We start from the raw sequence: 22,884 nt of genomic DNA on the forward strand, positions 1-22,884 counted from the left end.
TGGTGATACTGCGAAAACTCATTATCTCGGTGGGCGGAGGAGGACCTGCGCTATTAAGATGTCGAAATATTCATTTGCAGATAATGAAATTTGTTTATGCAACAGAAATCCAATCACAAGCCTATAATATGAGATTAACAGTGCCATTACGACTTTCTTAACTGCTGCATGTAATAGTCGTGCAAAGGTATTTTTAGTCCAAGCGGCTGGCTCAGTGAGTGGCACTATATTGTGGAGCAGTCCATACGGAAATAGAGAACAAACGTGCGGAAAAAGAGCGAGCGAGCGAACGCTTGGATTCCAGAAGCGGCTGTCGTACCTCTGACCCAAAAATGGTACGAAGATGATACGTCATTCTGTTTTTCCTTTCTCTGTCTGACTCTTTTAATCTGTCTTTAAGGGCGTGATTGAACAGCATGATAACTCAGGTCAGCCCATCCATGTAAAGTAACCAATCATAGTGCTGCTTACATTTTCCACTACAATCATCCGGTAGCAATATCCGATTGCAGGGGTTTAAAAGCTCGGCAGCCATTTCTATTGCACAGAATAGCTCTCGAACGTAAGTGTTTAGTTCTTTCCTCTCTGCCCGTTGTTTTCTGTTTGCTATTGTTTGAGACCGGACCTGTCAAGCTACTGACACGGTAGCCTTTGTTACAGCGGATAGTGGATAGTTGTAAAAGTGATTTACCGCAGTGCTCAAGAATTTCCCCTGACCGTTGGATATATACCTGTGTGATCCCTCCGTCTGACACCACTGGCTTTTACTTACATCCTCCCACAATTCCACCACCTTCTCAACCCTCTTAATACCTTCACTGTGGTTGGCCCAAGCAAACCTCTGGATATATCCTCCCTCTCACCTGTTCTGCTAATTCCTTTTTTTTTTGTGTGTGTTTGTCCTTGCCGAAAACCGACTATCGCTGTACCGTAAGTGAAGAAAGAATTAGCTTTTAATACTGCGTGAAATAATTAAAGAATTATTGAATTGCATGGAGCTGGAATTAATCTATGTTTAACTGTTTGTAAGAATAATATTAGCTCAAAAACAAAAAGAGTTGATTTATTTTAGTTAACTTCTAAATGTAAAACTGTATTTTGGTTCTAAAATTTACTCTTAAAGTTTGAATAATAAACTGAAAGCGAAAATTGAAGTAAGTTATATAAGGTCACTATTGCTTACTGTTACTACTAGGATAAAAAAAATTAATTTTTATGGAATAAAACAAAATTAAAATGATTTTATTTAAATCTAAAGTATAATTTTAAGGAATTATTTGTGTAACTGAAATTGAGATTGGAATACTTAGTGTTTATTTTATTTATCCAGGAAAAGCTCTTGGGCTGTTCTGCTTTGACCTTGTGTGTCACAGACCGGCAAATTAACATCTGTACTAGGATAAACTTCTGGTAAACAAAGGCACAATGGGCGAAAAGGAAGACCCCGATCCCACCCCATACTTGTATGTGTCCCTTGAGCAGAAGCGTAAAGATCAGACCAAGCCTTACGATGGCAAGAAGATGGTATGGATTGTCGATGAAAAGGAAGGTTTCATTTTGGGAAACATTTCCAGCACCAAGGGAGATATGGTTACCGTCGATGTTCCAGGAGGCGAGGTAAGCAAGTAAATTTAAAATTTAAATTTTAAAATTTCGTTGATAATGATGTACTATAGTCCGGACAGGTGGAAGGCAGTCGGTGAACCATAGAATTTTTTAACCACTCTTGTGCGCAAAATGTTCATATTATGAGATGAGAGTAACGTCGAAACAGCTGCCATGGGTGGGAGACTTCTAGGAATTTCTCTCTCTTTTTTTTTTTAAGTGATACAATGGTAGGGCAACTCATTGAAAGGTGGCCTTGGTTCTGAGCGAAAAGTTTTTTTAAAGACTTGTCTTTAAAAAACTTTTGAAAAACTATTTTTTTAATTTCGGTCGATAAATTTTATTACCGGCCTTGGTGTCAAAATCAGTCCAATGGGGATTTCTCTGTTATATACGTGTTGCCAACCTGATGGACGGGCATAGCAGTCACTAATACACTAAAATGTATACTAGTGACTTCACATTAAAAAATAATAATAAACAAACTAACCTTTACGATACACAGCTCGAGGCGGCTTGTTGCCTTCCTGGATTAAACAGCTGGTTTTAAATGAGGGGAGGTGTTATAGGGTCCATTAAAAAAACTCTTCCCTGATAATCAACTAATTTAGTAGAGGCATCTGGTAATTTATTAAAATGTTATATATCTTCGAATAATATCTTTAAGACACCTTGTGTCTGAAATTATCCAAAAGAAATGTTTTTGCTTTTTTCCTGAAATTTGACAATCGCATGACAGGATCTCAAAATATACAAAAAATGTGAATGGGCGCATTCGCTGAAAAATATTTCTATGTTTATGAGTTGATCTAATATTTCACACTTGTGCTTAATTTGGATTATGGAATAAAAAATCCTTAGGTGTACCAGTTACTTTTAATGTCTTGGCTTATCTTTATGTAGATTTGACAGTTTTCAAAATGCGGAATTGTAGTCTAATCCAAATACTAAATAAGAAGTGGCTTTATACATTATGGAAAAATTTGAAATTAAAATGAAATAATTAGAATTATAACACAATGTTGTAATTCTAAGTGTAATTAACAGGTTTTCAGACGATGTTCAACGTATAACAAGTTCTGAAACTGGGTACGGTATGGAAGGAAAGCATTGCTGTCTTTCCATATCGTGCGGAAATGGCTTGGATTTGAATCCCGGTAAGACGAAAAAAGAGTCTCGTGAATGTTTTTAATGCTGTTTACAAGTTAATCCATAATGGGCGAGGAACCTGTTTCCCTCTCCCGTTTCCCGGAAACTCATGTTTTTCATCCAGCAAAACAGGCATTTTGACTATGAGATGCACTCAATGTCTGACGTCTAGTCTTAAATTTTTTGGCGCATAAAATACATAACTTCCACGCCATGTAATATTTCATTACTGGTAAGTCAAATAATTTTTTTTTGCAAAACCTTTGGTTCCAGTCAGTCTCAGCAACTAAACTGAAATGGAATTTCTGTCGAGCTGTGGATAGAACTTGTGATTATCATATTCATTTTATGTAACATATTGAACGTAGCTAATAATTAGTATAATGCAAGTTATGTTCAATGAAGCTCGATTTTAGTTTCATTCTATCTAATTTTTCTAATATGACAGTATTCCAAACAGCATCCGAGCCAATTTTCAGAACCCAGTCCCTGAACTGACCACAACTCAATAAGAAATTCAGAAATCTCAATAATTTAATTTAGATATCGGGACTGATTGGTTCAAAATTTTACAAACAAATTATCCCGAATTATCGATAAGGAACTTTATCCGGTGTGAAAAATATTAAACTGTACTTAAGGAGACAAGGCTAGCGCATTTTGTGTCCCTTTTCTGTTTCTGCTTTGATTATAATCTCAGATACAACTTGTTAGGTGTGTGTGTGTGTGTTAAGCGCTAGAGCAACTATGGTGCTGTGAGGCGTCAGCATAATATGTCTGTTAACTGCTTATGTACTTCGGTTGATTTTCTGTTTGCTAGACGAAAAATCCGAGTTCCTAGGAGAAAAAACCGTACATCCTTCGCCTGAAAACGCTTATCTCAGCCATGTTTTGAGAACAAGAAAAAGAATCCTTGAATCATTGACGGGATTCGAACTGAGGCCTTTCCATCTGGTGTGGGAAGACGGAGGTTATATCCACTGTGCAGGGGCATAAACCAAATCGAACTAAACTGAAGCTGCACATAATTTTCAGTGCGCCCAACCTAATTCACCGACAGGTTGGCATCTTAGAATAAGTTCAGAGCCATTTCATACCTCCTGGCTTAATTTGTCTGGGTATGAAATTTAAAACAACCACATTTCCACCCTTATGTGGAGTGTAACATACTTGGATTAATTATAATAGAAGTATGCGTATTATTCCGTACAATGCCTGGATCTGAAAAGCTGTGTTTGGAGATATGTTGTTGTTGTACTAGTTTTAGGAGCATCGATTTTCTGTTTGCTAGACGAAAAACCCGAGTTTCCGGGAGAAAAAACCAGGCTATCCTCGCCTGAGACCAACTAACTCAGCCACGTTGTGAAATACGCCCATAAAAATTCTTCCCGTCATCAACGGGTCTCGAACTCGGCTATTTTTTCACTCGGTGTGGGGAGGACGGCCATCCTGCCAACTGTACTACCTACGAGGGCTTGGCAATATCAATGCAATCATTATAACCTCATTCACGAAAAACCCGAGTTTCCTGGGGAAAAACCATACTATCTTCGCCTGAGACTAACTCAGCGACGGAGTGAAAAAAGCCGATAGCAATTCCTCGCATTATTGACGAAATTCGAACCGGGTTCTTTTCCGCCTAGTGTGGGGAGGATGGTGATTATAACCACTGTACTACTCACGAGGACTAATAATAACAGTATAGGTGGGGAAGCAGCTACCATAGCACCCATTTTCCAGTTGTCATAATACGAATATTTCTTCGAATGAAGAATGTATAAGATTTAATCTATGATTTGTTATGTTTAGTTATTTCCAAAGTTATTCAGGGCTGAAATGGTTTTGTAAATAATAATAATAAAACTATTTTGGGACCGTGCCATAATAACGCAAAAGACGACCTCGCACAATAGCCTAGTCATAACGCTCATCGACAAGAAGGAAATGGCTACCCATCTGATCGACAGAATGGTGCCCGACACCAGAAACCTCTAGAAAACCTACTAGGAAAAGATCAGGAAGTACACAGACCTAAGACAGGAAGTCAAAGAAATGTGGCATATGGAACAAGTAATTACCATCCCAATCACCGTGTCCGGCTTGGTGCCAAAGAGTCTCCTTAAGAACCTTGAAGCAATAGCCTCCCAGAGAACACTTACATGGAACTGCAGAAAGCTGTAATCCTGAACCCCTGTAGGACAGTAAGAGTTCCTCGACCAACAGTAATAATAATAATAATAGTAACTGGGCACAACCAACGACCTGGTGTACTTGGTACCAGTACCCGTCAAGGGGCGAAAAAAATCCAGTAAAGGAGAAAAGGTTTATAATAATAATAGTCTTTCGACAGGACATTTTGTGGGTTTTTTTTCCACCGTCAGGATTTAGTCTGTCTCTAACGAGGATTGCGTAGTTTTTTTTTTTTTTTTCTTATCTCGGATCAACCTCGGGTTTTTGTCCAGCAAACAGGCAAATCAACCAAAGAATGCAATTTACAATAATATAATCAAAGTCCCTTATGCGCCTGAAACTTTACTACAACAATCCTTTAAATGTTTCTGGTTTTCATCCCAAAATTCATTGTCTCCAATGTAATCAGGACAACAGGACAGGGCTTAGGACAACAGTATGCAATATATGCGAGTGCATTTTAATTCCATCAATCTGTTTATATTAAATGGCTCATACTTCCTTAAACGTGTTTTATGACTGGAAAAGCAAAGCGAAAATTATTCAAACTATGGGGGGTTGTAAAAGTATGTTCAGAAGTTCGATTGTTTGGGGAAAGAAGAAAATAACTGTGGAAATAATAAAGTACGAATACATTTTCGTAATGTTGGATAATTAATTAATTTATTCCATGCCAAAGAAACAAAATTTAATATGTACGTCTCGAGCTAAGTTTTATAACTACTTTATTATAAATACAAAAATCTAACTGACGTTTATGTTCGGAAAATTAGAAATTTTTGATTTGCTAACACATGTTTGCGAAATTGGAAAATTTATAATTACGCGAAAGAATAGGCGACGTAACTCTATTCGAGACGTATATCCCTTTAATTCTGTGTTATTGATATAAAATAAAAGTTAATGGAAAATTCCACTGTCCAAGGATTTTGAACGCGCTTAGATAAGGTCTCCTAAACAAACTCCTATAATATGCATAGCATAAAGGTCTCCTAAGCAAACTCCTATCATATGAATTGTGACCTTTTGTATTTTTTTGCAATTGGGTAGACAGTTTGTCTCTGACTTACTGTGGTTGATGGTAGATCGCCCTGTCTTGTAACTTCTCAACTAACGCTGGTTGGCTGCCAAGGTTCTGCTCTCTCTCCTACCCTTTTCCTCTTGTCGAAGAGGTCGTTAATATATTGAATGTGTATTAACAACTTTCTTCCACTGACAGGAAATCCTATGTATAGTTTTGCATTCCAGTTTGAGAAACCTTGAGCTGCACAAACAACTTCAACTTCTCCAATATCCGCCTCCAATCCTTGTAAAGAGCTAATGACTCTGTTCAAATCCCAAATCTGGCCTATCATGGAATATTGTTCACACATCTGGGGTGATTCTTCCCCCCCCCCACACACACACCCAAAATCCTTTCTCAAGCTTCCTGGCTCTATTCAAAAGAGCATTCAGGTTAACTAATGACTCCCCCTTCAACAATTTTTCTTAGACGTTCGTTTTCTGCTGCATGTCATTTCTATAGACATTTCCATGGGCTGTGCTCTGAATTGGTATCTGTAATTCCATGCCCCTCGTGGGTAGCACTTGGTATAATCACCATTTTCCCCATACGGGGTGGAAAAGACCTGAGTTCGAATCCCGTCAATGACGCGAGGAATTTTTATGGGCCTTTTTTCACAAAGTGGCTGAATTAGTCGGTCTCAGGGTAACATGGTTTTCCTTCCTTGAAATTCGACTTTTTCATCCAGCAAACAGTAAATCACCAGAGAACGCACGAATTTACAGACATATATATATGCTGCTCAATATGGCCTAAGTTGGCGCCCAAAACCCAACAACAACAACTGTAATTCTATCGTTCACTTCCTTTGCCTCAATGAGGCTAACTTCAAACTCACAGCACTAACTTTTTTGTCTTCCTCATTTATCCCTTTACTTCTGTTCTACGGATCAATCTTCCTTCACTGTATTTCATGAAAATTACAATCTTCAGAAATTCGTCTATATTAATGGGCTGTTCTAAGTAAAGTGGTGGCAAACACGTTTCATTTGCGGTTTTCATAAATAAAACCGTAGCCAGGTGGGAAGAAGCAGCAGTGCATAGCACACGCTTCTTGATTAGACCAGAGTTCGAGCCCGTCACCACCAAATACGGAGGATGCGGAAAGATCAAGGGAATGACCACCACATATTCCCAGAGCAATATGGTCTTAGTTGCTAATGCTCCTAAAAACCAAATAACAAACAAACAATAACATAAATAAAAAAAACATAAATAAACATTACTCATGTCATCGAGAATCGCTCAGAATTACTCACGTCATTGAGAATTCAAAATATCCGAAAATGAATGTATGAATGCACAGGTGTAAAATGTTATATACTCTCTCCTGAGCTCCATCCATGATGGAGATCCTCTGCTTTCCATCGTGGATGAAGATCATCTGATAATAATCTTTGTTGCAATTATTGGATAATGAATTGAATATCAGTCGATGTCGTATCTTCATACAAATGCTACTTATATTTAAGTGTCTACGTCTTTCCTTTCATTTTCTTCCCAATTAACTTGATCTTAAAAGGTGCCTTCTGCAGATTTTAACAAGTTCGGCGTATTTTTTGCGTGCATCCCCACAGTTTATTCCACATTATCACAATTATAAGAAAATAGAAAGGGAAGAAAAACTAATTCGCTCTTACTCTCCAGTCTTGTAAACCTGTACTTTCCCTGTAGTCAAAAACTATTAAATGTACTTTTGCATTTGTAGATTATACTTTTTGAATAAACATTTGCACTATTAATAAATAAATTTACAAATTGTACAAAGGTTGCTAATAGTGAATGAACTTTTGTTCTATTAGTAGATTATTTTGAACCAATTTTTGCATTTTTATTACATTTATAATGTACAATGACAAAAATGTAAATGTAAAATTACACGTTTTTACTGTTTCTTCATTTAGCGTCAAGTAAAAAAGGACCAGCTGCAACAAGTTAACCCTCCCAAGTACGAGAAGGCTGAGGATATGTCTAACTTGACATACCTGAACGATGCTAGTGTACTCCACAACTTGAGGGAACGATATGTTGCTCAGCTAATCTACGTAAGTTTGCTTCTGAGGATTTGTTTTGTGTATTGTGTTTTTATTAAGCTAATTTCGAGTTTTTCTAAAAGTTAGATATCGAATCCTTTCCATTATGATTCCTTTCTAGAAATAATAAATAAAGAAGCACTTTAAAATCAAATATTATTGCGACTTTCAACTATCTCTTTGTCTTAGAGATATCTGTATTAGTACTACTTTATGATCATAGTATATATAGGGACATAATGCCCAGGGAGACACGGTTTGATTAAATTTTTAAATTTTTTTCTGCTTAATTTACATAGAACGGGCATTAAAAATTAAGGTATATATCTTAATTAGGCAATAATAACAGATATCATAACTAATCCAATAATAACAATATCAGATAAGTTTACGTTGGGATAATTTTTCATGTCTGGGCACAAAGTGCTGATGATGAAGTTTGCCTAAAGTTTAAAGTAAGTCTTGGTGAAATTTGCAGTGGTGAAAATAATGGCTTGGTTTGGATTTACGTGTTTGTGGATCTGCTTCCGACTAAAATCTTGGTTCTTCCGAGTAAATTCTTGGTCCTTTTCTAGATGAAATTTTGTTTATCGACAAGTGATTGTGCACCATTAATGAAGATTGCATACATAAATAAATAAATAAAATAAATATTCATTTATTGCAAATACAGCAAGCCCATCACAGCACATGGCTAGGGGCAGATAAGAATACAGAGGAAATGATATAAAGTATATGTACATAGCAAATTTTATATAGATATTAACAATGGCTAGGAATTTTAGTTATGAAATTTAAAAAATTGTAGAACAGGGCATTTAGTTTTCAGCTGCCATTACTGGGTTGGATTATTTTTCTTCATTTCATCGGAGATCTGACTCCTGTAGGCTTCAGAGTTGATTAACCTGTTGCAATCAATGTTGTGATGATTTATGAAGTGAAGAGATGCATTGGGGAACATTCTGTCCATTTGTTTGAGCCTGGAGAGGTTGGATTTGAATCGCTGGTTTCTTGTATTTTCCCTGTTGGGGGCAGCTATTATATTGCCTAAATTTGGTGAATCGCATGCAGAGGTGATTATCTTTGCAAGAAGCATGACTCCAGACTCGTTGATCATCTGTTGCAGAGGCTTTGTTTTTAGGTTTTTATAAAGCTGTTGCCTGGATATTGTATGTGGAAAGCGAAGCTTCCTATTGAGCCATCTAAGAACCCAATATTCTAGGGCAAGGAATTTCTTGACGGTTACTTGAGGAGCACCAGACCAGATTTCGGAAGCATAGGACAGAATGGGAAAGATGCATCTTTGAACATGCTTAATGACTGTTTTTCTGTCTTGAATCGCTGCTGTTTCTTGTTTCATTAACCATTTTGCTTTTTGAATTTTTTGAGCAACATATAAATAGTGGGCATTAAAGGAGAGATTTTTATCAAAAACAACTCCAAGGTCTTTGTGAGCGTAAACATTTGGGATTGGGACATCTGCAATTTTGATTTCTATGTGGTTGGGTTGTTTCTGAAGGGAATAAGTAATTTGAGCAGATTTGCTTGCATTTATATTCAGATTGAGATCTTTCAGGTACTTGATGATTTCACAAATCTGTGAGTTCGCATCATTGATAACTTTGCGAATATCATCACTGGCTTTGGAGGTTATAAATAACTTTAAATCATCAGCATATGCCAGTAGATTTGGATTTTCTTGTAGAAGTGGTTGAAGAGATGCTGAAAATATCGTACTGGAGAGAACGGCTCCTTGGGGAATGCCTGTTGAGGTTTGTGACGAGAATATCGTCAGTATTAGTGGGGAAGAGGAGAAGTCTGCGATTTAGGCTGTATTGAAGATAGGAAATAATCATTGTGTCAACGAGAAAGTGATTTTTTAGTATTTGAAAAGCTTTTTTGAGATCTATGTTGTCGAAAGCACCTTTGATGTCAAAATAAAATACGTCGCATTGTGCCTTGTCTTGAAATGCAGTTTGGATGCGTACAATGGTGTCAGCTAAGCTTGTTGTTGTGGAGCGCCCTCTGGGACCAAAATGCATATTGACAGGTGCCTTGGCGAAGATTGCATGTTGAAGATATGGGAGCATAATTTTTTCAATAATTTTAGTGATTATTGACGAAATAGCAATTGGTCGATGGCCGGGATGGTTATTTCTGCAAGCTTTTTTAGGAATCAGCGTAATCCTGAAAGTTTTCCACTGTCTTGGAAGGAATGGCTGGCAGATGCACCTCATATTTCAAGATTTGTCTTGGCTCCTGGTGCATAGAAAGTAAGTTCGATTAGTTGATGGACTAATGATGCGTCGAGTAGAGATTTTACGAAACCACCTAAAATCGGGTACTGCTCTTTTGAATTACAAAGGTTGCAGCATTGAAATAGTGGTAGAATTTATGGTGGCAAAACATGAGCTCTCTCTCTTTGAATGAAGTAAAAAATTTCTTTTAGGAGGATCAATTTTTTATGTTGGGATTATAAATGCAAGCTGGCCTCTGAAATCGGGTAGAATTTAGACTTTGTAAAGTAAATCTCGGTAGAAGCTGGTCTGTAAATCCACACACTACAAATAGTTCTTTCTTCCTAGGAATTTCCACAACATGACTTTTATTAACGATTTTTTTCGTTTCCTAATGGAGGTCGCTTTGGAGAATTTCCCGGCACACCGATTGCTTTGATTATAGTGTGCCTTTCATATAGTTCTATCCTATATTATGCATGTTCTCAGGGGCCGATTTTCATGCTGTGCTGGATGAAAAAACTGTAATAACTCTGCAGAATCCTATTACCTCCTAAGATCGGCTGATTACAGTCTCGATAGAAAATGCTTTTAAAAATCCTTCTAGTATAGAAGACAAAGCTCTTAAAAACGAATGACAAGTGGTGAACTCAGTATTGCATACTATCTCGGAGGATGCCAATGGAGAAATTTTAACTACATGGAGTCTGAATTTTTAAATAACCGCGGATTAATCTATTAAAAAGAATTCTTTCACATTATCATCCTATTTAATGAAATCAGTTAAATACTTTTTACAACATAAACCTACATGTTAAAGAATCCCGCTCCCTCCAGCGAATCATGGCTCAAGTTCATGTATTTTGGATGATTTTGATTATGTTTATGATTCATATGCTGAAGGAGTGTTCCATTTCACCAGTCAGCGTACATATGCGAACAAGAGTAATTTAAGAGAGGAAAAATTATCGCCTTAAAAACATCATTTCATATTTTTTATTATCATTGCTGTACGAAACCACCAACTACAGTTCAGTTAATTCAGTCCAACCAACTTATTTAAGTAACCACAAATGGCCTTACCATTCTTATTGCATACTTTATACAACCTTTTTGTTGTCGTTTCTTGTTTCTTTCTACAACTGTATATTAATTGTCTGTAAATTCATTAAGAAAACCATGTGGATCTGCAAGCTGGTTAACCGAGCCGAACTGAGGAAAACTAAAAAAATCCGATCCATTAAACTTCCACTAATCAATGAAGGAACCAGGACTTAAATCTTTCAAATGTTTAAAAAGGTCTATCAACATATACTGATCGAGATATAGATTGCATATTACACAGTCTCTTTGATTACTCGATAGAACGATTTATGTTTAAATTATTCTATTTAGAAACGCTTTTACTGCATTTAAAGATTCTTTTTATGATATAAGAGTAATTATTTTACCCTACACCAATATTTTATCATAATTATTTATGTTTTTTTTTTATTTCTGCAGACTTATTCCGGGCTTTTCTGTGTTGCCATCAACCCCTACAAGCGTTTCCCCATCTATACCAACCGTACAGTACAGATTTACAAGGGCAAGAGGAGAACTGAAGTGCCCCCTCACATTTTCGCCATTTCTGACGGTGCCTACATGGACATGTTGGCAAGTAAGTACGCATCTTCGTATCAAAAATATGCATATTCATATCATATCACTGTCATGTCAAAGTATTCTTTTTTGTTTTGAATTGTGTATATTGTAAATTTGAGCCCGTATGCCCCAAAATGCACAGCCCATTGCTAATTGGGAATACAACTTCTGTTGTAATCGAACTGCTATGCTGAAGTTGTCTGGTTCTAATCGTACGTGGTATGTACCGAGTATGGGCCATTATTATTTGCGATATATCGTCATAGTAATTCAGAACACCATTGGCCACGATATAGATTGCCTGAATGGAATAAGCGTTGCCTGGAAATTGCCAACGATAAGAAATTTTAGTGTTGCAACACCATGAGTCAGATGCAATAAACTGAAGAAGGAAGCTGGAGTTGATCATGCTTGTGAATGGCTAGTATTCAACGGCACAGTGCCAAAGGTATAATTTCGGTCACTGGGCCAACAAAAAGTGAAGTAGCTGGAAATGACTATGCTTGAAACGATCTACATTGTCTGAGAGAACTATGTGAAGATCAGATAAGTGACAGGTGAAACACGTTGAAGGCTCTTTCCACTCTGGATGACATTTCTTTGGCATAAATAGCTAAGCGTTGGCTCAGACAAAGTGATATGATACACCACTATGTTTTATTATTGCCATTCGGAATTTTAACACAATTCTGAAACAAGTATTGGAAATAAGTGGTCCACTTAAATATAAATTCAAGGGATCTATAAATAGAATAATATAATAAATAATAACAGACTGTGCACTTCGGTTTTAATCATTTTTCAACAACTGAATTCTAATTTCACGATAAAGAATCGTGTTGAATTAGTTTGCACAAGTCAGACGTAGAGTAAGAGATCTGAAGATCTACATGTTCCTGACTGACTAAAAAGGGTGATAAACAGTTATTAATACTCTCCTTTCAAAAGAAAATTCAGTTGGTTATTTAAAATCCTAAGACACCGTACTAAAAGTTCAGAATTCCAGAAGTCCTATGATCGACGGCAGTACCAGTTAAAAGTAGGATATAAAAGGCGTGCACAATCTATGACTGGTTGTTCAAGTATCCTCAAAATTACGAATTAGCGGACATGGTCATTTCCCAAAGAGCAGAAAGAGTTGGACATCCAAAATGAACTGCTGGAAACATTACTTCACAGTCCAGGTATTATGTGGACATTTGGGTATAGAATAATATGCCCAAAGAACGGTTTCATCCAATTCATATTGCATCATTAATGGTTGTAACTTAGTCTACTGGGTTGCTTTTATCGGTTAATGCAGTTGTTTCTTGTGGCAATTTGAAAAGTTGAGGAGAATAAAGTGACGGAGCTAACATTGCACGCCGTGATGTGAATTCACGTGAACACCTTTTGATATTTTGGGAGAAAACCAGTGCCAGAAAAATTCATACTTCAATGAAAGAGGCTAGTCTTTGCCCTACGGGAAGCGTGAATCAAAATTAAATTCCAGTCCCCGCATGCTAAAAATTTGTATAAAGTTGTAAAAAGTTGTATGCGATAAAGAACTCCAAAAGTATTATTGACATTATATTAGAGCCCGTCGGAGTCATACTCCCTTTAAAAAATTCACTTTTAATCAGTTTTTCTATTAATGTCCTAATCATATTTGAGGGTAATGTATGTTACAGAAGTTTTTTTTTTTTTAAACTGTCACTAATTTGCCGGCCTTCTAACGCTGAGAAGAACAGCTTTCTTCCATTTTATTGCTTTTTTTTCTGCTAAAGACAATCTGTAAGGAAATGTGCAAATAAAATTTTCAAGAATATTGGATAATAAATTGCGCATTTACTACTAACATTCCATAAAGTTAAAAAATGCAAAACTTCATTAAGAATTGTGAATATTGCTACATCATCTTAACTTTTCCAACTTTATAACTAACGTTTTTCTGATTTACACTGAATGGCTACTTTATTGGGTACCCAGCCTAATGACAAATACGTAGCCCTCAGAGCAGCATGGATTCGTGGTGGAATATATTCAACCAATTGTCGAAAGCGTGCCACAGGGATGCTGGTCTATGTTCACTCAATGCTTTCCATGGTTGGGGATCTCTACTCCGAAGAGATCATTCCACCTCATCTTATAGGTGCTCAACTGGCTTCCCCAGACCTTGATACTGGAAAGGCCACCACAATATTCACTATCATGTTCCTTGAATAGTTCTATACAAATGTGGCCTTGTTACATTGAGCATTATCCTTGAATTTTTGAGTCCCTATGCAGGCCGTTGAAGGGTCCTTCCCCATTCAAAATTTCCTCTGTGTGTGATTAAATTGCAATTTGTTTCTTATTTAGAAATTCAACTACCTTTCCTTTTATGCTTGAAAAATCACTAATTATTTCGTTTTGGCCCATTTTAGCAGGTGTTCAATAGCTAATATAGCGAAACCATTTTACGTGGTATTCCCCTATAGAATTTCTTTTGCAGTATTATTTTTAATTTGCTAATGCCTTTTCAGCACTAGTCATCCTTGCTGGAAACTTAAGAAATGGTGGCTCACTATTATTATTATCCGATATAGTTCTCTTTCTATAATATTTATACAAAAGTTTTGTCGAACAGACCAGTGAGGCCTCCGTCTTCATAGGACCATATCCTGCACTAATTTTTGCACCGTGGTAGCTACTCTTCTGAAAGAGTAGCTACCAAGGAAACGATTCCTGTTGATTGAGCAGCGTTTGTCATGAGGCACCTTGCTTGCAATCCTTCATTATCCATTATGATGTTTTCTTTGTTGACAGGAATGGAACTCGGTTCAATTAGTTGCGATACCACGTTCGTGACAAAGTATGAGTTATGCTTTCTGAAATGCCTCTTTGGGTACAACTGTTGTATTGGATTGTTATTTGACTGACAGTAGCTTTCTCTTACCCTGCACAAGTCTTGTCAGCCTCCGTTCGCTTATTGCATCAAAGAACTCTTTCCGATCACAGAATTGCCGTTGGCTGAATATTTTTTGATTACTGAAACAATGTCGATACACATGAGACACAGTGGTATACGAACACCTCCAATAGAGTTGTGGTTTCTGACATGTAGCTCTCATTCGTGGACGTCATTATCTGCTGTTCTATATTGACGAAGACTGGAACGATTTTCTTCCGGTAACAAAGAATCTTTCCATGTACGTCAGCTTGTTTCCGTGGATTATTAAATGTTCGTCCTGTGCTTTCAAAAAGTGTTGGAAAAACATAGCCCCTTAGTGCTGGAATTTTTAATTCTGTGACAATGAAAAAAAAAAAAAAATCCTATAGTGGAGGTAGCACAGCAATTTGTCTGAAAATGAGGAATTTTCCTCAGGAACTTGACGGTTATAATGAAGGCTGAAATAAATAAAATATAATATATATATATATATATATATAATAAATATATAAATTAACAATAACATTCTGTTGTAGAAACGTGGCTATCGCAGTTTCGCCGTGTTTGAAAAAGTTGCCCCTTCAATGAAAGGACAACAATTCCGAAGTTATAGTACCATCTTTCGTATATGTAAAATAAGATTCTACAAAGCACTTTTTTGTTAGAAGTAAGCACTTGGATACATTCCAATTCTATTTTTATGGCCAGCATTAAGGTGTTCGAAACTGTAATCGCTGCATCTACCACCAACTTACCTTCATGCATGGCAACAGAGGAAATGACTTCTGCCTTCTCAGGCGTTGAGAATATCAATATTTCTCAAGGGGGAAAGAGATAGAAAAACAAGGAACTCTCTCCAGTGTGGGTTTTTTGATTTTTTGAATATAATTATTTTCATAAATATCTATTTTCTTTCTCATGTATATTCATTTAACTCGAAGGGAAGCTCGCACTTAGCTGGGGTGGGCTATTTAGAATGTCGCATTGCCAAGCAGTTGTGATCATGACTTGTCAAAATCGTATTTCTGAATTCTTTATTGTATGATCGATTTTACTGTTTAGTGAGATGAAAAAACGGAGTCTGTGGAACAAAAACATGCAATTCTCAGTCGAGACCTACTAATTCTGTAGTAGTGTTAGTTATAAACACTACCTGCTTCCAAAGGTTGCGATTTGCATCCTATATGGAACTGCGAACGGGTATGACGTATACTTATTTCATTTTATATGCATCGCTTCAAAAAGAACAGCATTTAAGTAATTTTAATTTCAGGACTAAATAAAATAATTTATAGATGATCAACTTTCGGTTCTGATGAGAGATTGGTGTTTAGTTACACAGCTTAGTCATCAAAACGATTGTAAAAATTTCATTGGAAATAAATCAAAATCCGTGTATCCTAGAAATGTGTCATCTGTGTAACAATAGCTTTAGGACACAAGATACTGCAATTAATAATAAATAGCTTGATATCGAGGGTCAAGCTTCACTGAATGATTTGCGTTCTCTTACTATGATATTATTGGTTAATATTATAAAAGGGTACCGTTGAAGACCGTTCCAAAGTGAAACTGTACCTAACTTACTTTGGTCATAATAACCGCCTTATTTGATTTTAAAAGGTGGGCAACAAAAAGAAATGTGAACTTAAACTGCGGAAGATTCCATCAAGAGAAAGCGAAACACAAAAGGAATATATTCATTAACAAAGCTAAAAATAGTTCCTAACCTCATTGTCTAGTCTACTAAAGCAGTAGCTTTGCTCACAACTGCTAGATCTTAGAGGAATGGGGACATACGTCTCCTCTTTCTCATCATCACAACGCCTTATTTGGCAGCTAAAAGAATTCAACTATGCCAGCCACTGCTCGGCTAATCTTTCATCTTTTATTTTTAGCTTGAGAATAGAAGCCAACAAGTACGGCTACTTTGTCTTAGTCTACCCATGCGTACTTCAACTGTTGATAGCTTAATAGCCATTAAAATGAAGCTTTTGTAACAAAGATCAACCTCGTTATTTTGTAGCATTTCAAAAGTAAAACTGCCCGCATTGGCAATTTTAAGCCATCATTATAGCGAAAATGCATACATCAGAATTTACAAGTTTCTACATGTTAGCACTTTGGATGAAGTTTTTAGCAATTTTTTTTAGGAGACCAGCATTTTTCAATTTCTGTTATTAGACTAGCTATAACTTTGCATTAAAAAGCATGTCGTACTATTTGACAGTTTCATGGAAAATCTGTTAAATCTTGTTTTTGGCAGGTCTTTGAACATTTCTGAGCATTATGGAATTTTAGAAATTATTTTAAGCATTTGGAGTGAAGTACTCGATATCTGGAGAAAAATTTATAGGAAACCAAAAATTAAATATAATTTTAATTGCAAAGCTAGCCACATTATGATTCATATCATTGATATAATATGTAGCAGCGAAAATAAGTGGCAATCGAATATATGAGGATATTTGTGGTAGCTTGCCTGTGTTTTATATGAACAAAATTGAAGAAAAAAGCTGTTGAGTAGAAAAAATTAATTCGAATATCTGGAGACTTTCATTTTGACGAGATTGTGATGACTTTAAGTAATAATAATTAATAATTAAATTGCTCATTCATAATTAAAGTCATATTTTTTATGATTTTAATTATTAATGAGTTATAGTCTTACTTTAATAGCTCGATTATCTTCAGCATGTGTTCTTATTATCCTTGAAAATATTTTGACCTGCGAGCTTCATATTCAGAGACAAAGTCGCAAGTACAATGGGAAGAATTTATGTATTATTATGAATGATATTAAAATTCAGGCTCTTCTTAGTACCATTCCCATGATAGGAAATGGAATGAGCTACCTTCTAAACAAAATACAGTCTCAGCGAACTCGTCCACAAAACTTTAAAAAAACAACTTTATGGATTGCACTACTGCTTTACATGCCGTTTTGTAAAGCGTTTAACTTGGTTGACTGCATAACATGAATTGATTTATACAGAATGCTATGAATCCGCCACAAGACATCTGAAAGTTGCATAATTTTCAGGAATGATCGGTTATGCGATTCCCTACCCTACATAAGGGAGAGCATCCTTCTTGAAATTTAAGACAGGCACTAACAGATTTTTTGATACTCTATATTCTGCATGATATTTTATGTTAGCTAGGTAAAACTCAAGGAATTTGTGTTATAATTATCACTTCTATTATCCACAGCGTAAACCCTTTATTAATTCTAACTCTAACCCGCGTTGTCAGATTTCTATTTTATTTTGATATATTCAGTGTGTTGCGACAAGTAATGTAGGACTCCAAATACTCAGTGATCACTGAATTATGGCCGGAATAATCACTGAATTATGACCACAGGGTCGGAATAGGTGATGTGTCCATACACCTCACTTCCCATTCCAAAACGTCCAACAGGTGTTCTATTGGATTGAGGTCAGGCGAATTTGGAGGGCCAAACAAAATGGGTGATAACTTCACTGTGTTCCTCGAACCACTTGTGTACAGTGCGGGCCTGACGACACGGCGTATTATCGCCTTGGAAGATCTTGTTTCTGTCTAGGAAAAAAATTCAACATGGCAGGGTGGTGTTCTTAGAACTGCCGGTAGACCACACCATTGAAATGTTGGTCTATATGCACCAGGATTCCTAGTTCTTGTCAGCAAAACATGTCCATATTAGGCAACCACCGCCACCTACTTGATAGTGAGCACCATGCGTGTTATGGCTCGTGTTGCTTACGCCATACACGAAGGGGTCCGTCGGCGTGTTGCACCTGGCATTTGGAGTCATCCGTCCAGCCCAATTGTTTCCAGTCATTCACTGTCCAATCAGCGTGTTGTTGACACCACCGCTTCGATGAAAATCAGTGGCGCGGAGAAGGTGTCTCGTGGGTCGTCTGCTGTGTGACCCCATACGTCTGTTGTTGTTATATTAGCTAGAACATATTGCTCCGTATATACTGTCTGTAAATTGCGTGTGTTCTGTGGTCGTTTTTCTGTTTGCTGGACGATAAACTCGAGTTTCCGGGAGAAAAAACATGTTCCCCTCGCCTGAGACCGATTAACTCAGCCATGTTGTGAAAAATATCCAAAAAATTCCTCACATCATCGATGGGACTCAAACTCAGTTTTTTCATACCTGGCGTGGGTTGGACGGTGACTCTAGCAACTGTGCTACCCACGAGGGCAGGTTAATGGAAAAAATCCGCCTGGGAACACATGCGCTTTCTGTGTTCCCAGCATTGCTGAATGCACCTGGAATCCGTTATCTTTGATTTTCCATGAACTTTACTGGAGCTAGTACAAGCTGGTTTCCACAATGAGACCCTCCTTTCGAAGTCTGTCAGTCCTGACGGTTTTACCATGTTGCAATTGTCAATGGTTTCCATTATCAATACGTTCAGTAACGTTTAGAACTGATAGTCGTATTTTGTATATCAATCTTGTATGCTTTTAACAGGACGATCGCACATTTTGCTTAGGATTTAATAATAAATTAGTCAGTCATTTTATAAAACATTGTTTTAAATGGGTTGAAGTGTGTTGTGTATTATGGAGAACAATGAGCAGTACCTTTTATTTGAAGTGCAAGATCGAGAAAACTCGGCTTGTGGTGAATTACTTCGCAATATGTGATTAATGCACTCTCTGACAGACTGGCTTTACTCATAATTCGGGCTTTTGTCCACTTACGTACAGTAATATTTTCCGCACTTGATAATAGAAAAGACAAACTGCTTACAACGTATCGTTCATGGTAAAGTAAATAACGTTCTACTTAATCGTCCAAAATCTCATTCAGAAGTGTTCGAAAACTAAAAATTTTAACTTCACCATGATTTTTTTTACCTTTAACTTTCTTTGAGGTCTACTTTCCTTGTACCATGCCACAAATAAATGTTTTTTTGCACTTTCGCATCAGTTCTACTCTTAAAGCAAGAAAGAAAAACCTATTTGAGAGGGTCTAGGTTCACCACTGATGATATGTTTTCTGTTTAATGGATTTTCAAATTACAACCAAAAAATTTGAACCCTCAGTGACTGTGGCCTTTAACCTGGGGTCACATAAAATGCCTCTGCTAAAGAAACTTCTAAAGATGCCTCTGCTAAAGAAACCTCCCGTATCTTCAGTTTGTTTTGTTCTTTTCAAAGGAACAGATAACCAACAGGAAGTAATGTACTTTCCTTTTTAAACAGCCTTGAATGCTTAGTACACTTTCGCTACTGATACTAATAACACAGGAATGCTTAAAGTAATGGCCTGTTAAATGATAATGTTCATATAAGGAGAGGGAGACTGTATCAAGGGCAGAGAAAAAGCTAGCGAGTCATTAAAAATGGTGTCATGGATATCTAAATACAACGCTTTTAATGTGATAATGCGATAGTGATAGGATGACACTATTTTCAGTAACACAGTGACGCAGAGAGAATTTCGTAATGTACTTTTTCTTAATGCTATTTAGATTCATTTGGTAGATTTCCATAATAGTGACTAGCTATTTTTGAGTCCCCTACAGGGAATATGTTTTGCATAATAAATCATCAGAATTCTATATTTCTTCTACCTCGGCTGTTAGTATTACTATTAATAGAGGCAAGTGATGCAAGGAAGCAAGCTTATACAGAAGCAGCTGGAAAAAAAAAAAAAAAAAAAAAAAACATCAGCAGAACTTTACATATCACCGGGCTACCCCACCTCTAATAATTTATCTACAACGCTTGTTTCAACAATCAATCACCCGCTGGCTGAAGGAAAATTTCTTGACATCCTGCAAGCATCCTTCCTCAACTTGAATATGTCCCCTCACGTGTGTGTATAGTCTGAGCTGATGGATGCAATCAGAATTGAGATTACTCAGTCCATTCAAAGCTGTAAGCATCTCACTCAGAAGTCTTCATAGATCCTAGTCTCCAGGGGCTATAATTAGGATTATTCATTTCTTTGTAATTTGTAGCTAGGGTTCAAGAGAAGCATCTAATTAGACTGAATGAGACCTCCTAGTATTTTGGAACTTCTGTCAGTAAGACATTTCATAGCCTGGCCCATTAACCCAAAGTTCAAGTATTTTTTATTTCTCCTTCATAAACAGCCTTCTGATTTAAGAGGTCATACTTCTTCATTTTCCGATAATATAGCATTTTTTTGTGAGAGACAGAAATAGCTCCTTAACAAGATTATCCTATGACTGACATATTGAGCAGAGGACATTACATGCCATATGCAAACTTAACTCACCTTTACTTGTCCTAATGCAATAATTGCCAGCCATTAATTGTTATCAGCTGTTTTTTCTGGATCCATTTCTTCATCGAGTATAATATCCGCTGCTGCTAAGAACTAACTTCACGCTGTCAAGGAAGAGAAACTGAAAAATTTCTAATCACGGCAAAACAGTAAGGAGACCAAGCATAAATACCGAAATTAATATCTTTTAACCATTCATTATCATCAGCCATTTTCAATCCACTGCAGGATGAAGGCTTCTCCAGCAACTTTCCAGTTCCTTCTGTTTTGTGCAATGGCCATCGATTTACCACCCATGAACTCGCGAATTTCATCTATCCATCTCCGTTGTTGTCTTCTAGGCTTTCTTTTAGCTCCTCTTCAGTACCATTCTGTTATTTTCTTAGTCCATCTGTCATCATGTCTTCGAGCTATGTGTCCTGGCCACGTCCATTTCAGTTCTTTAATTTTGATAAGAATGTCCTTTATTTGTATTTTCTGCCTAATCCATGTGTTTCTCTTCTTATCCAACACTCTGATTCCTAATATAAATATAATTCGTTCCATTCTTCGCTTTGTTGGTCTCAGCTTCTCTTTCATTCTTGTGAGTGCCCAAGATTCACTTCCATAAGTCATGGTGGGGAGTACACATTGCTTCATTATTTTACGTTTTAGACAAATTGGGATATTGCTCCTCAGTATGTGACTATATTTTCTGAATGCTGTCCATCCAAAATTTATTCTTCTCTTCACTTCCAGCCATTTATCATTATTACAGCTAATGACTTGTTCCAGATAAGTATATGAATCCACCTTTTCAATTACTGCTCCTTTAATGATTATATCCCTTTCTGTGGCATACTTGTTCATCATTACTTTTGTTTTAGCCATATTCATCTTTAGTCCAAAATCCTTACTAACTGTGCATAACTGATTAAGATTTTCCTCTAATTCTTTGGGATCGTGGCTTATGACCACAATGTCATCTGCAAATCGTAAATGGTTTAGACACTCTCCATTCACATTAACTCCTTTCTGCGACCAGTATAATCTTCTGAAAGCTTTCTCAAGAGCAGCAGTAAACAACTTCGGAGATACTTGTCAAACTCCTTTCTCAATTGTAAATTTGCTATTATTTTGTCTATCATAAAGGAGGTAACGTTCTCATATATTTTAACAAAATCTTACTATATGGGGTATCTATACCTTGTCTTTTCAGTGCCCGAAATATTACCATATGTTGTATGGAGTCAAATAATCCACATAATCTTTCATAATCCACAAATTCCAGGCATAATGGTGTTTTATATTCATTTGCTTTCTCCATTAGCTGTGATATTATGTGAAGGTGATCCATAGTTGTGAATCCTGTCCTAAAGCTAGCTTGCTGTTTCTCTTTCGGTTGATTCTCATCAAGTATTTTTTCTTTTAACCATTAAATTTCTACAAAATTTATTCATTTTATTGCATATTTGCAGTATGTTGAAAAACCTTCAAGGTAATTTTGATAATACAGAAATGACAACCCTGCAATCCCCGAATTTTTAATTGCCAGCAAGAGTCAAGGGAAGATGCTAAAGCTTTAAGTAACATTTAGGCTTTGACATCTTTAAAATGGTATTTTAAAATACCACTCTGGCAAAATACCAGGGTTGCGAACAATATAAAAGTGTATTTAAACAAAACAAAGAAAATCCTTAAAAGGAATGTACATCAGAAGATGGCTTTAAAGAATTTAGTTGTGCAAAATTAATTTTATATTGCCATTTAACAATATCAAAAAGTGTAATTACAGAAGGGTTTTATGGATCAGCAGA

The 22,884-nt window shown here is 36.5% G+C and overlaps 1 protein-coding gene across 8 annotated transcripts in view; it reads left to right on the forward strand.

The window, feature by feature from the left end:
* Positions 1–469: 469 nt before the first annotated feature.
* Positions 470–22,884, forward strand: part of LOC150082375 (myosin heavy chain, muscle-like) — a 121,155-nt gene continuing 98,740 nt past the window's right edge. For 3 of the 8 annotated variants that reach the window (XM_090379247.1, XM_090379249.1, XM_090379250.1), the window contains exons 1-4: positions 471–562; positions 1,331–1,617; positions 7,912–8,052; positions 11,781–11,937. In XM_090379247.1, the coding sequence (XP_090235373.1) occupies positions 1,426–1,617; positions 7,912–8,052; positions 11,781–11,937 (490 nt within the window). In that variant the 5' untranslated portion in view covers positions 471–562; positions 1,331–1,425. Of the gene's footprint in view, positions 563–1,330; positions 1,618–7,911; positions 8,053–11,780; positions 11,938–22,884 lie in introns of all 8 variants that reach the window. The other 5 variants (XM_090379251.1, XM_090379253.1, XM_090379246.1 and 2 more) reach the window with 3 other exon arrangements.

The sequence above is a fragment of the Mastigoproctus giganteus genome, chromosome 8 (assembly GCF_048544385.1).
Source record: "Mastigoproctus giganteus isolate SK-2022 chromosome 8, ASM4854438v1, whole genome shotgun sequence".
Taxonomy (NCBI): domain Eukaryota; kingdom Metazoa; phylum Arthropoda; class Arachnida; order Uropygi; family Thelyphonidae; genus Mastigoproctus; species Mastigoproctus giganteus.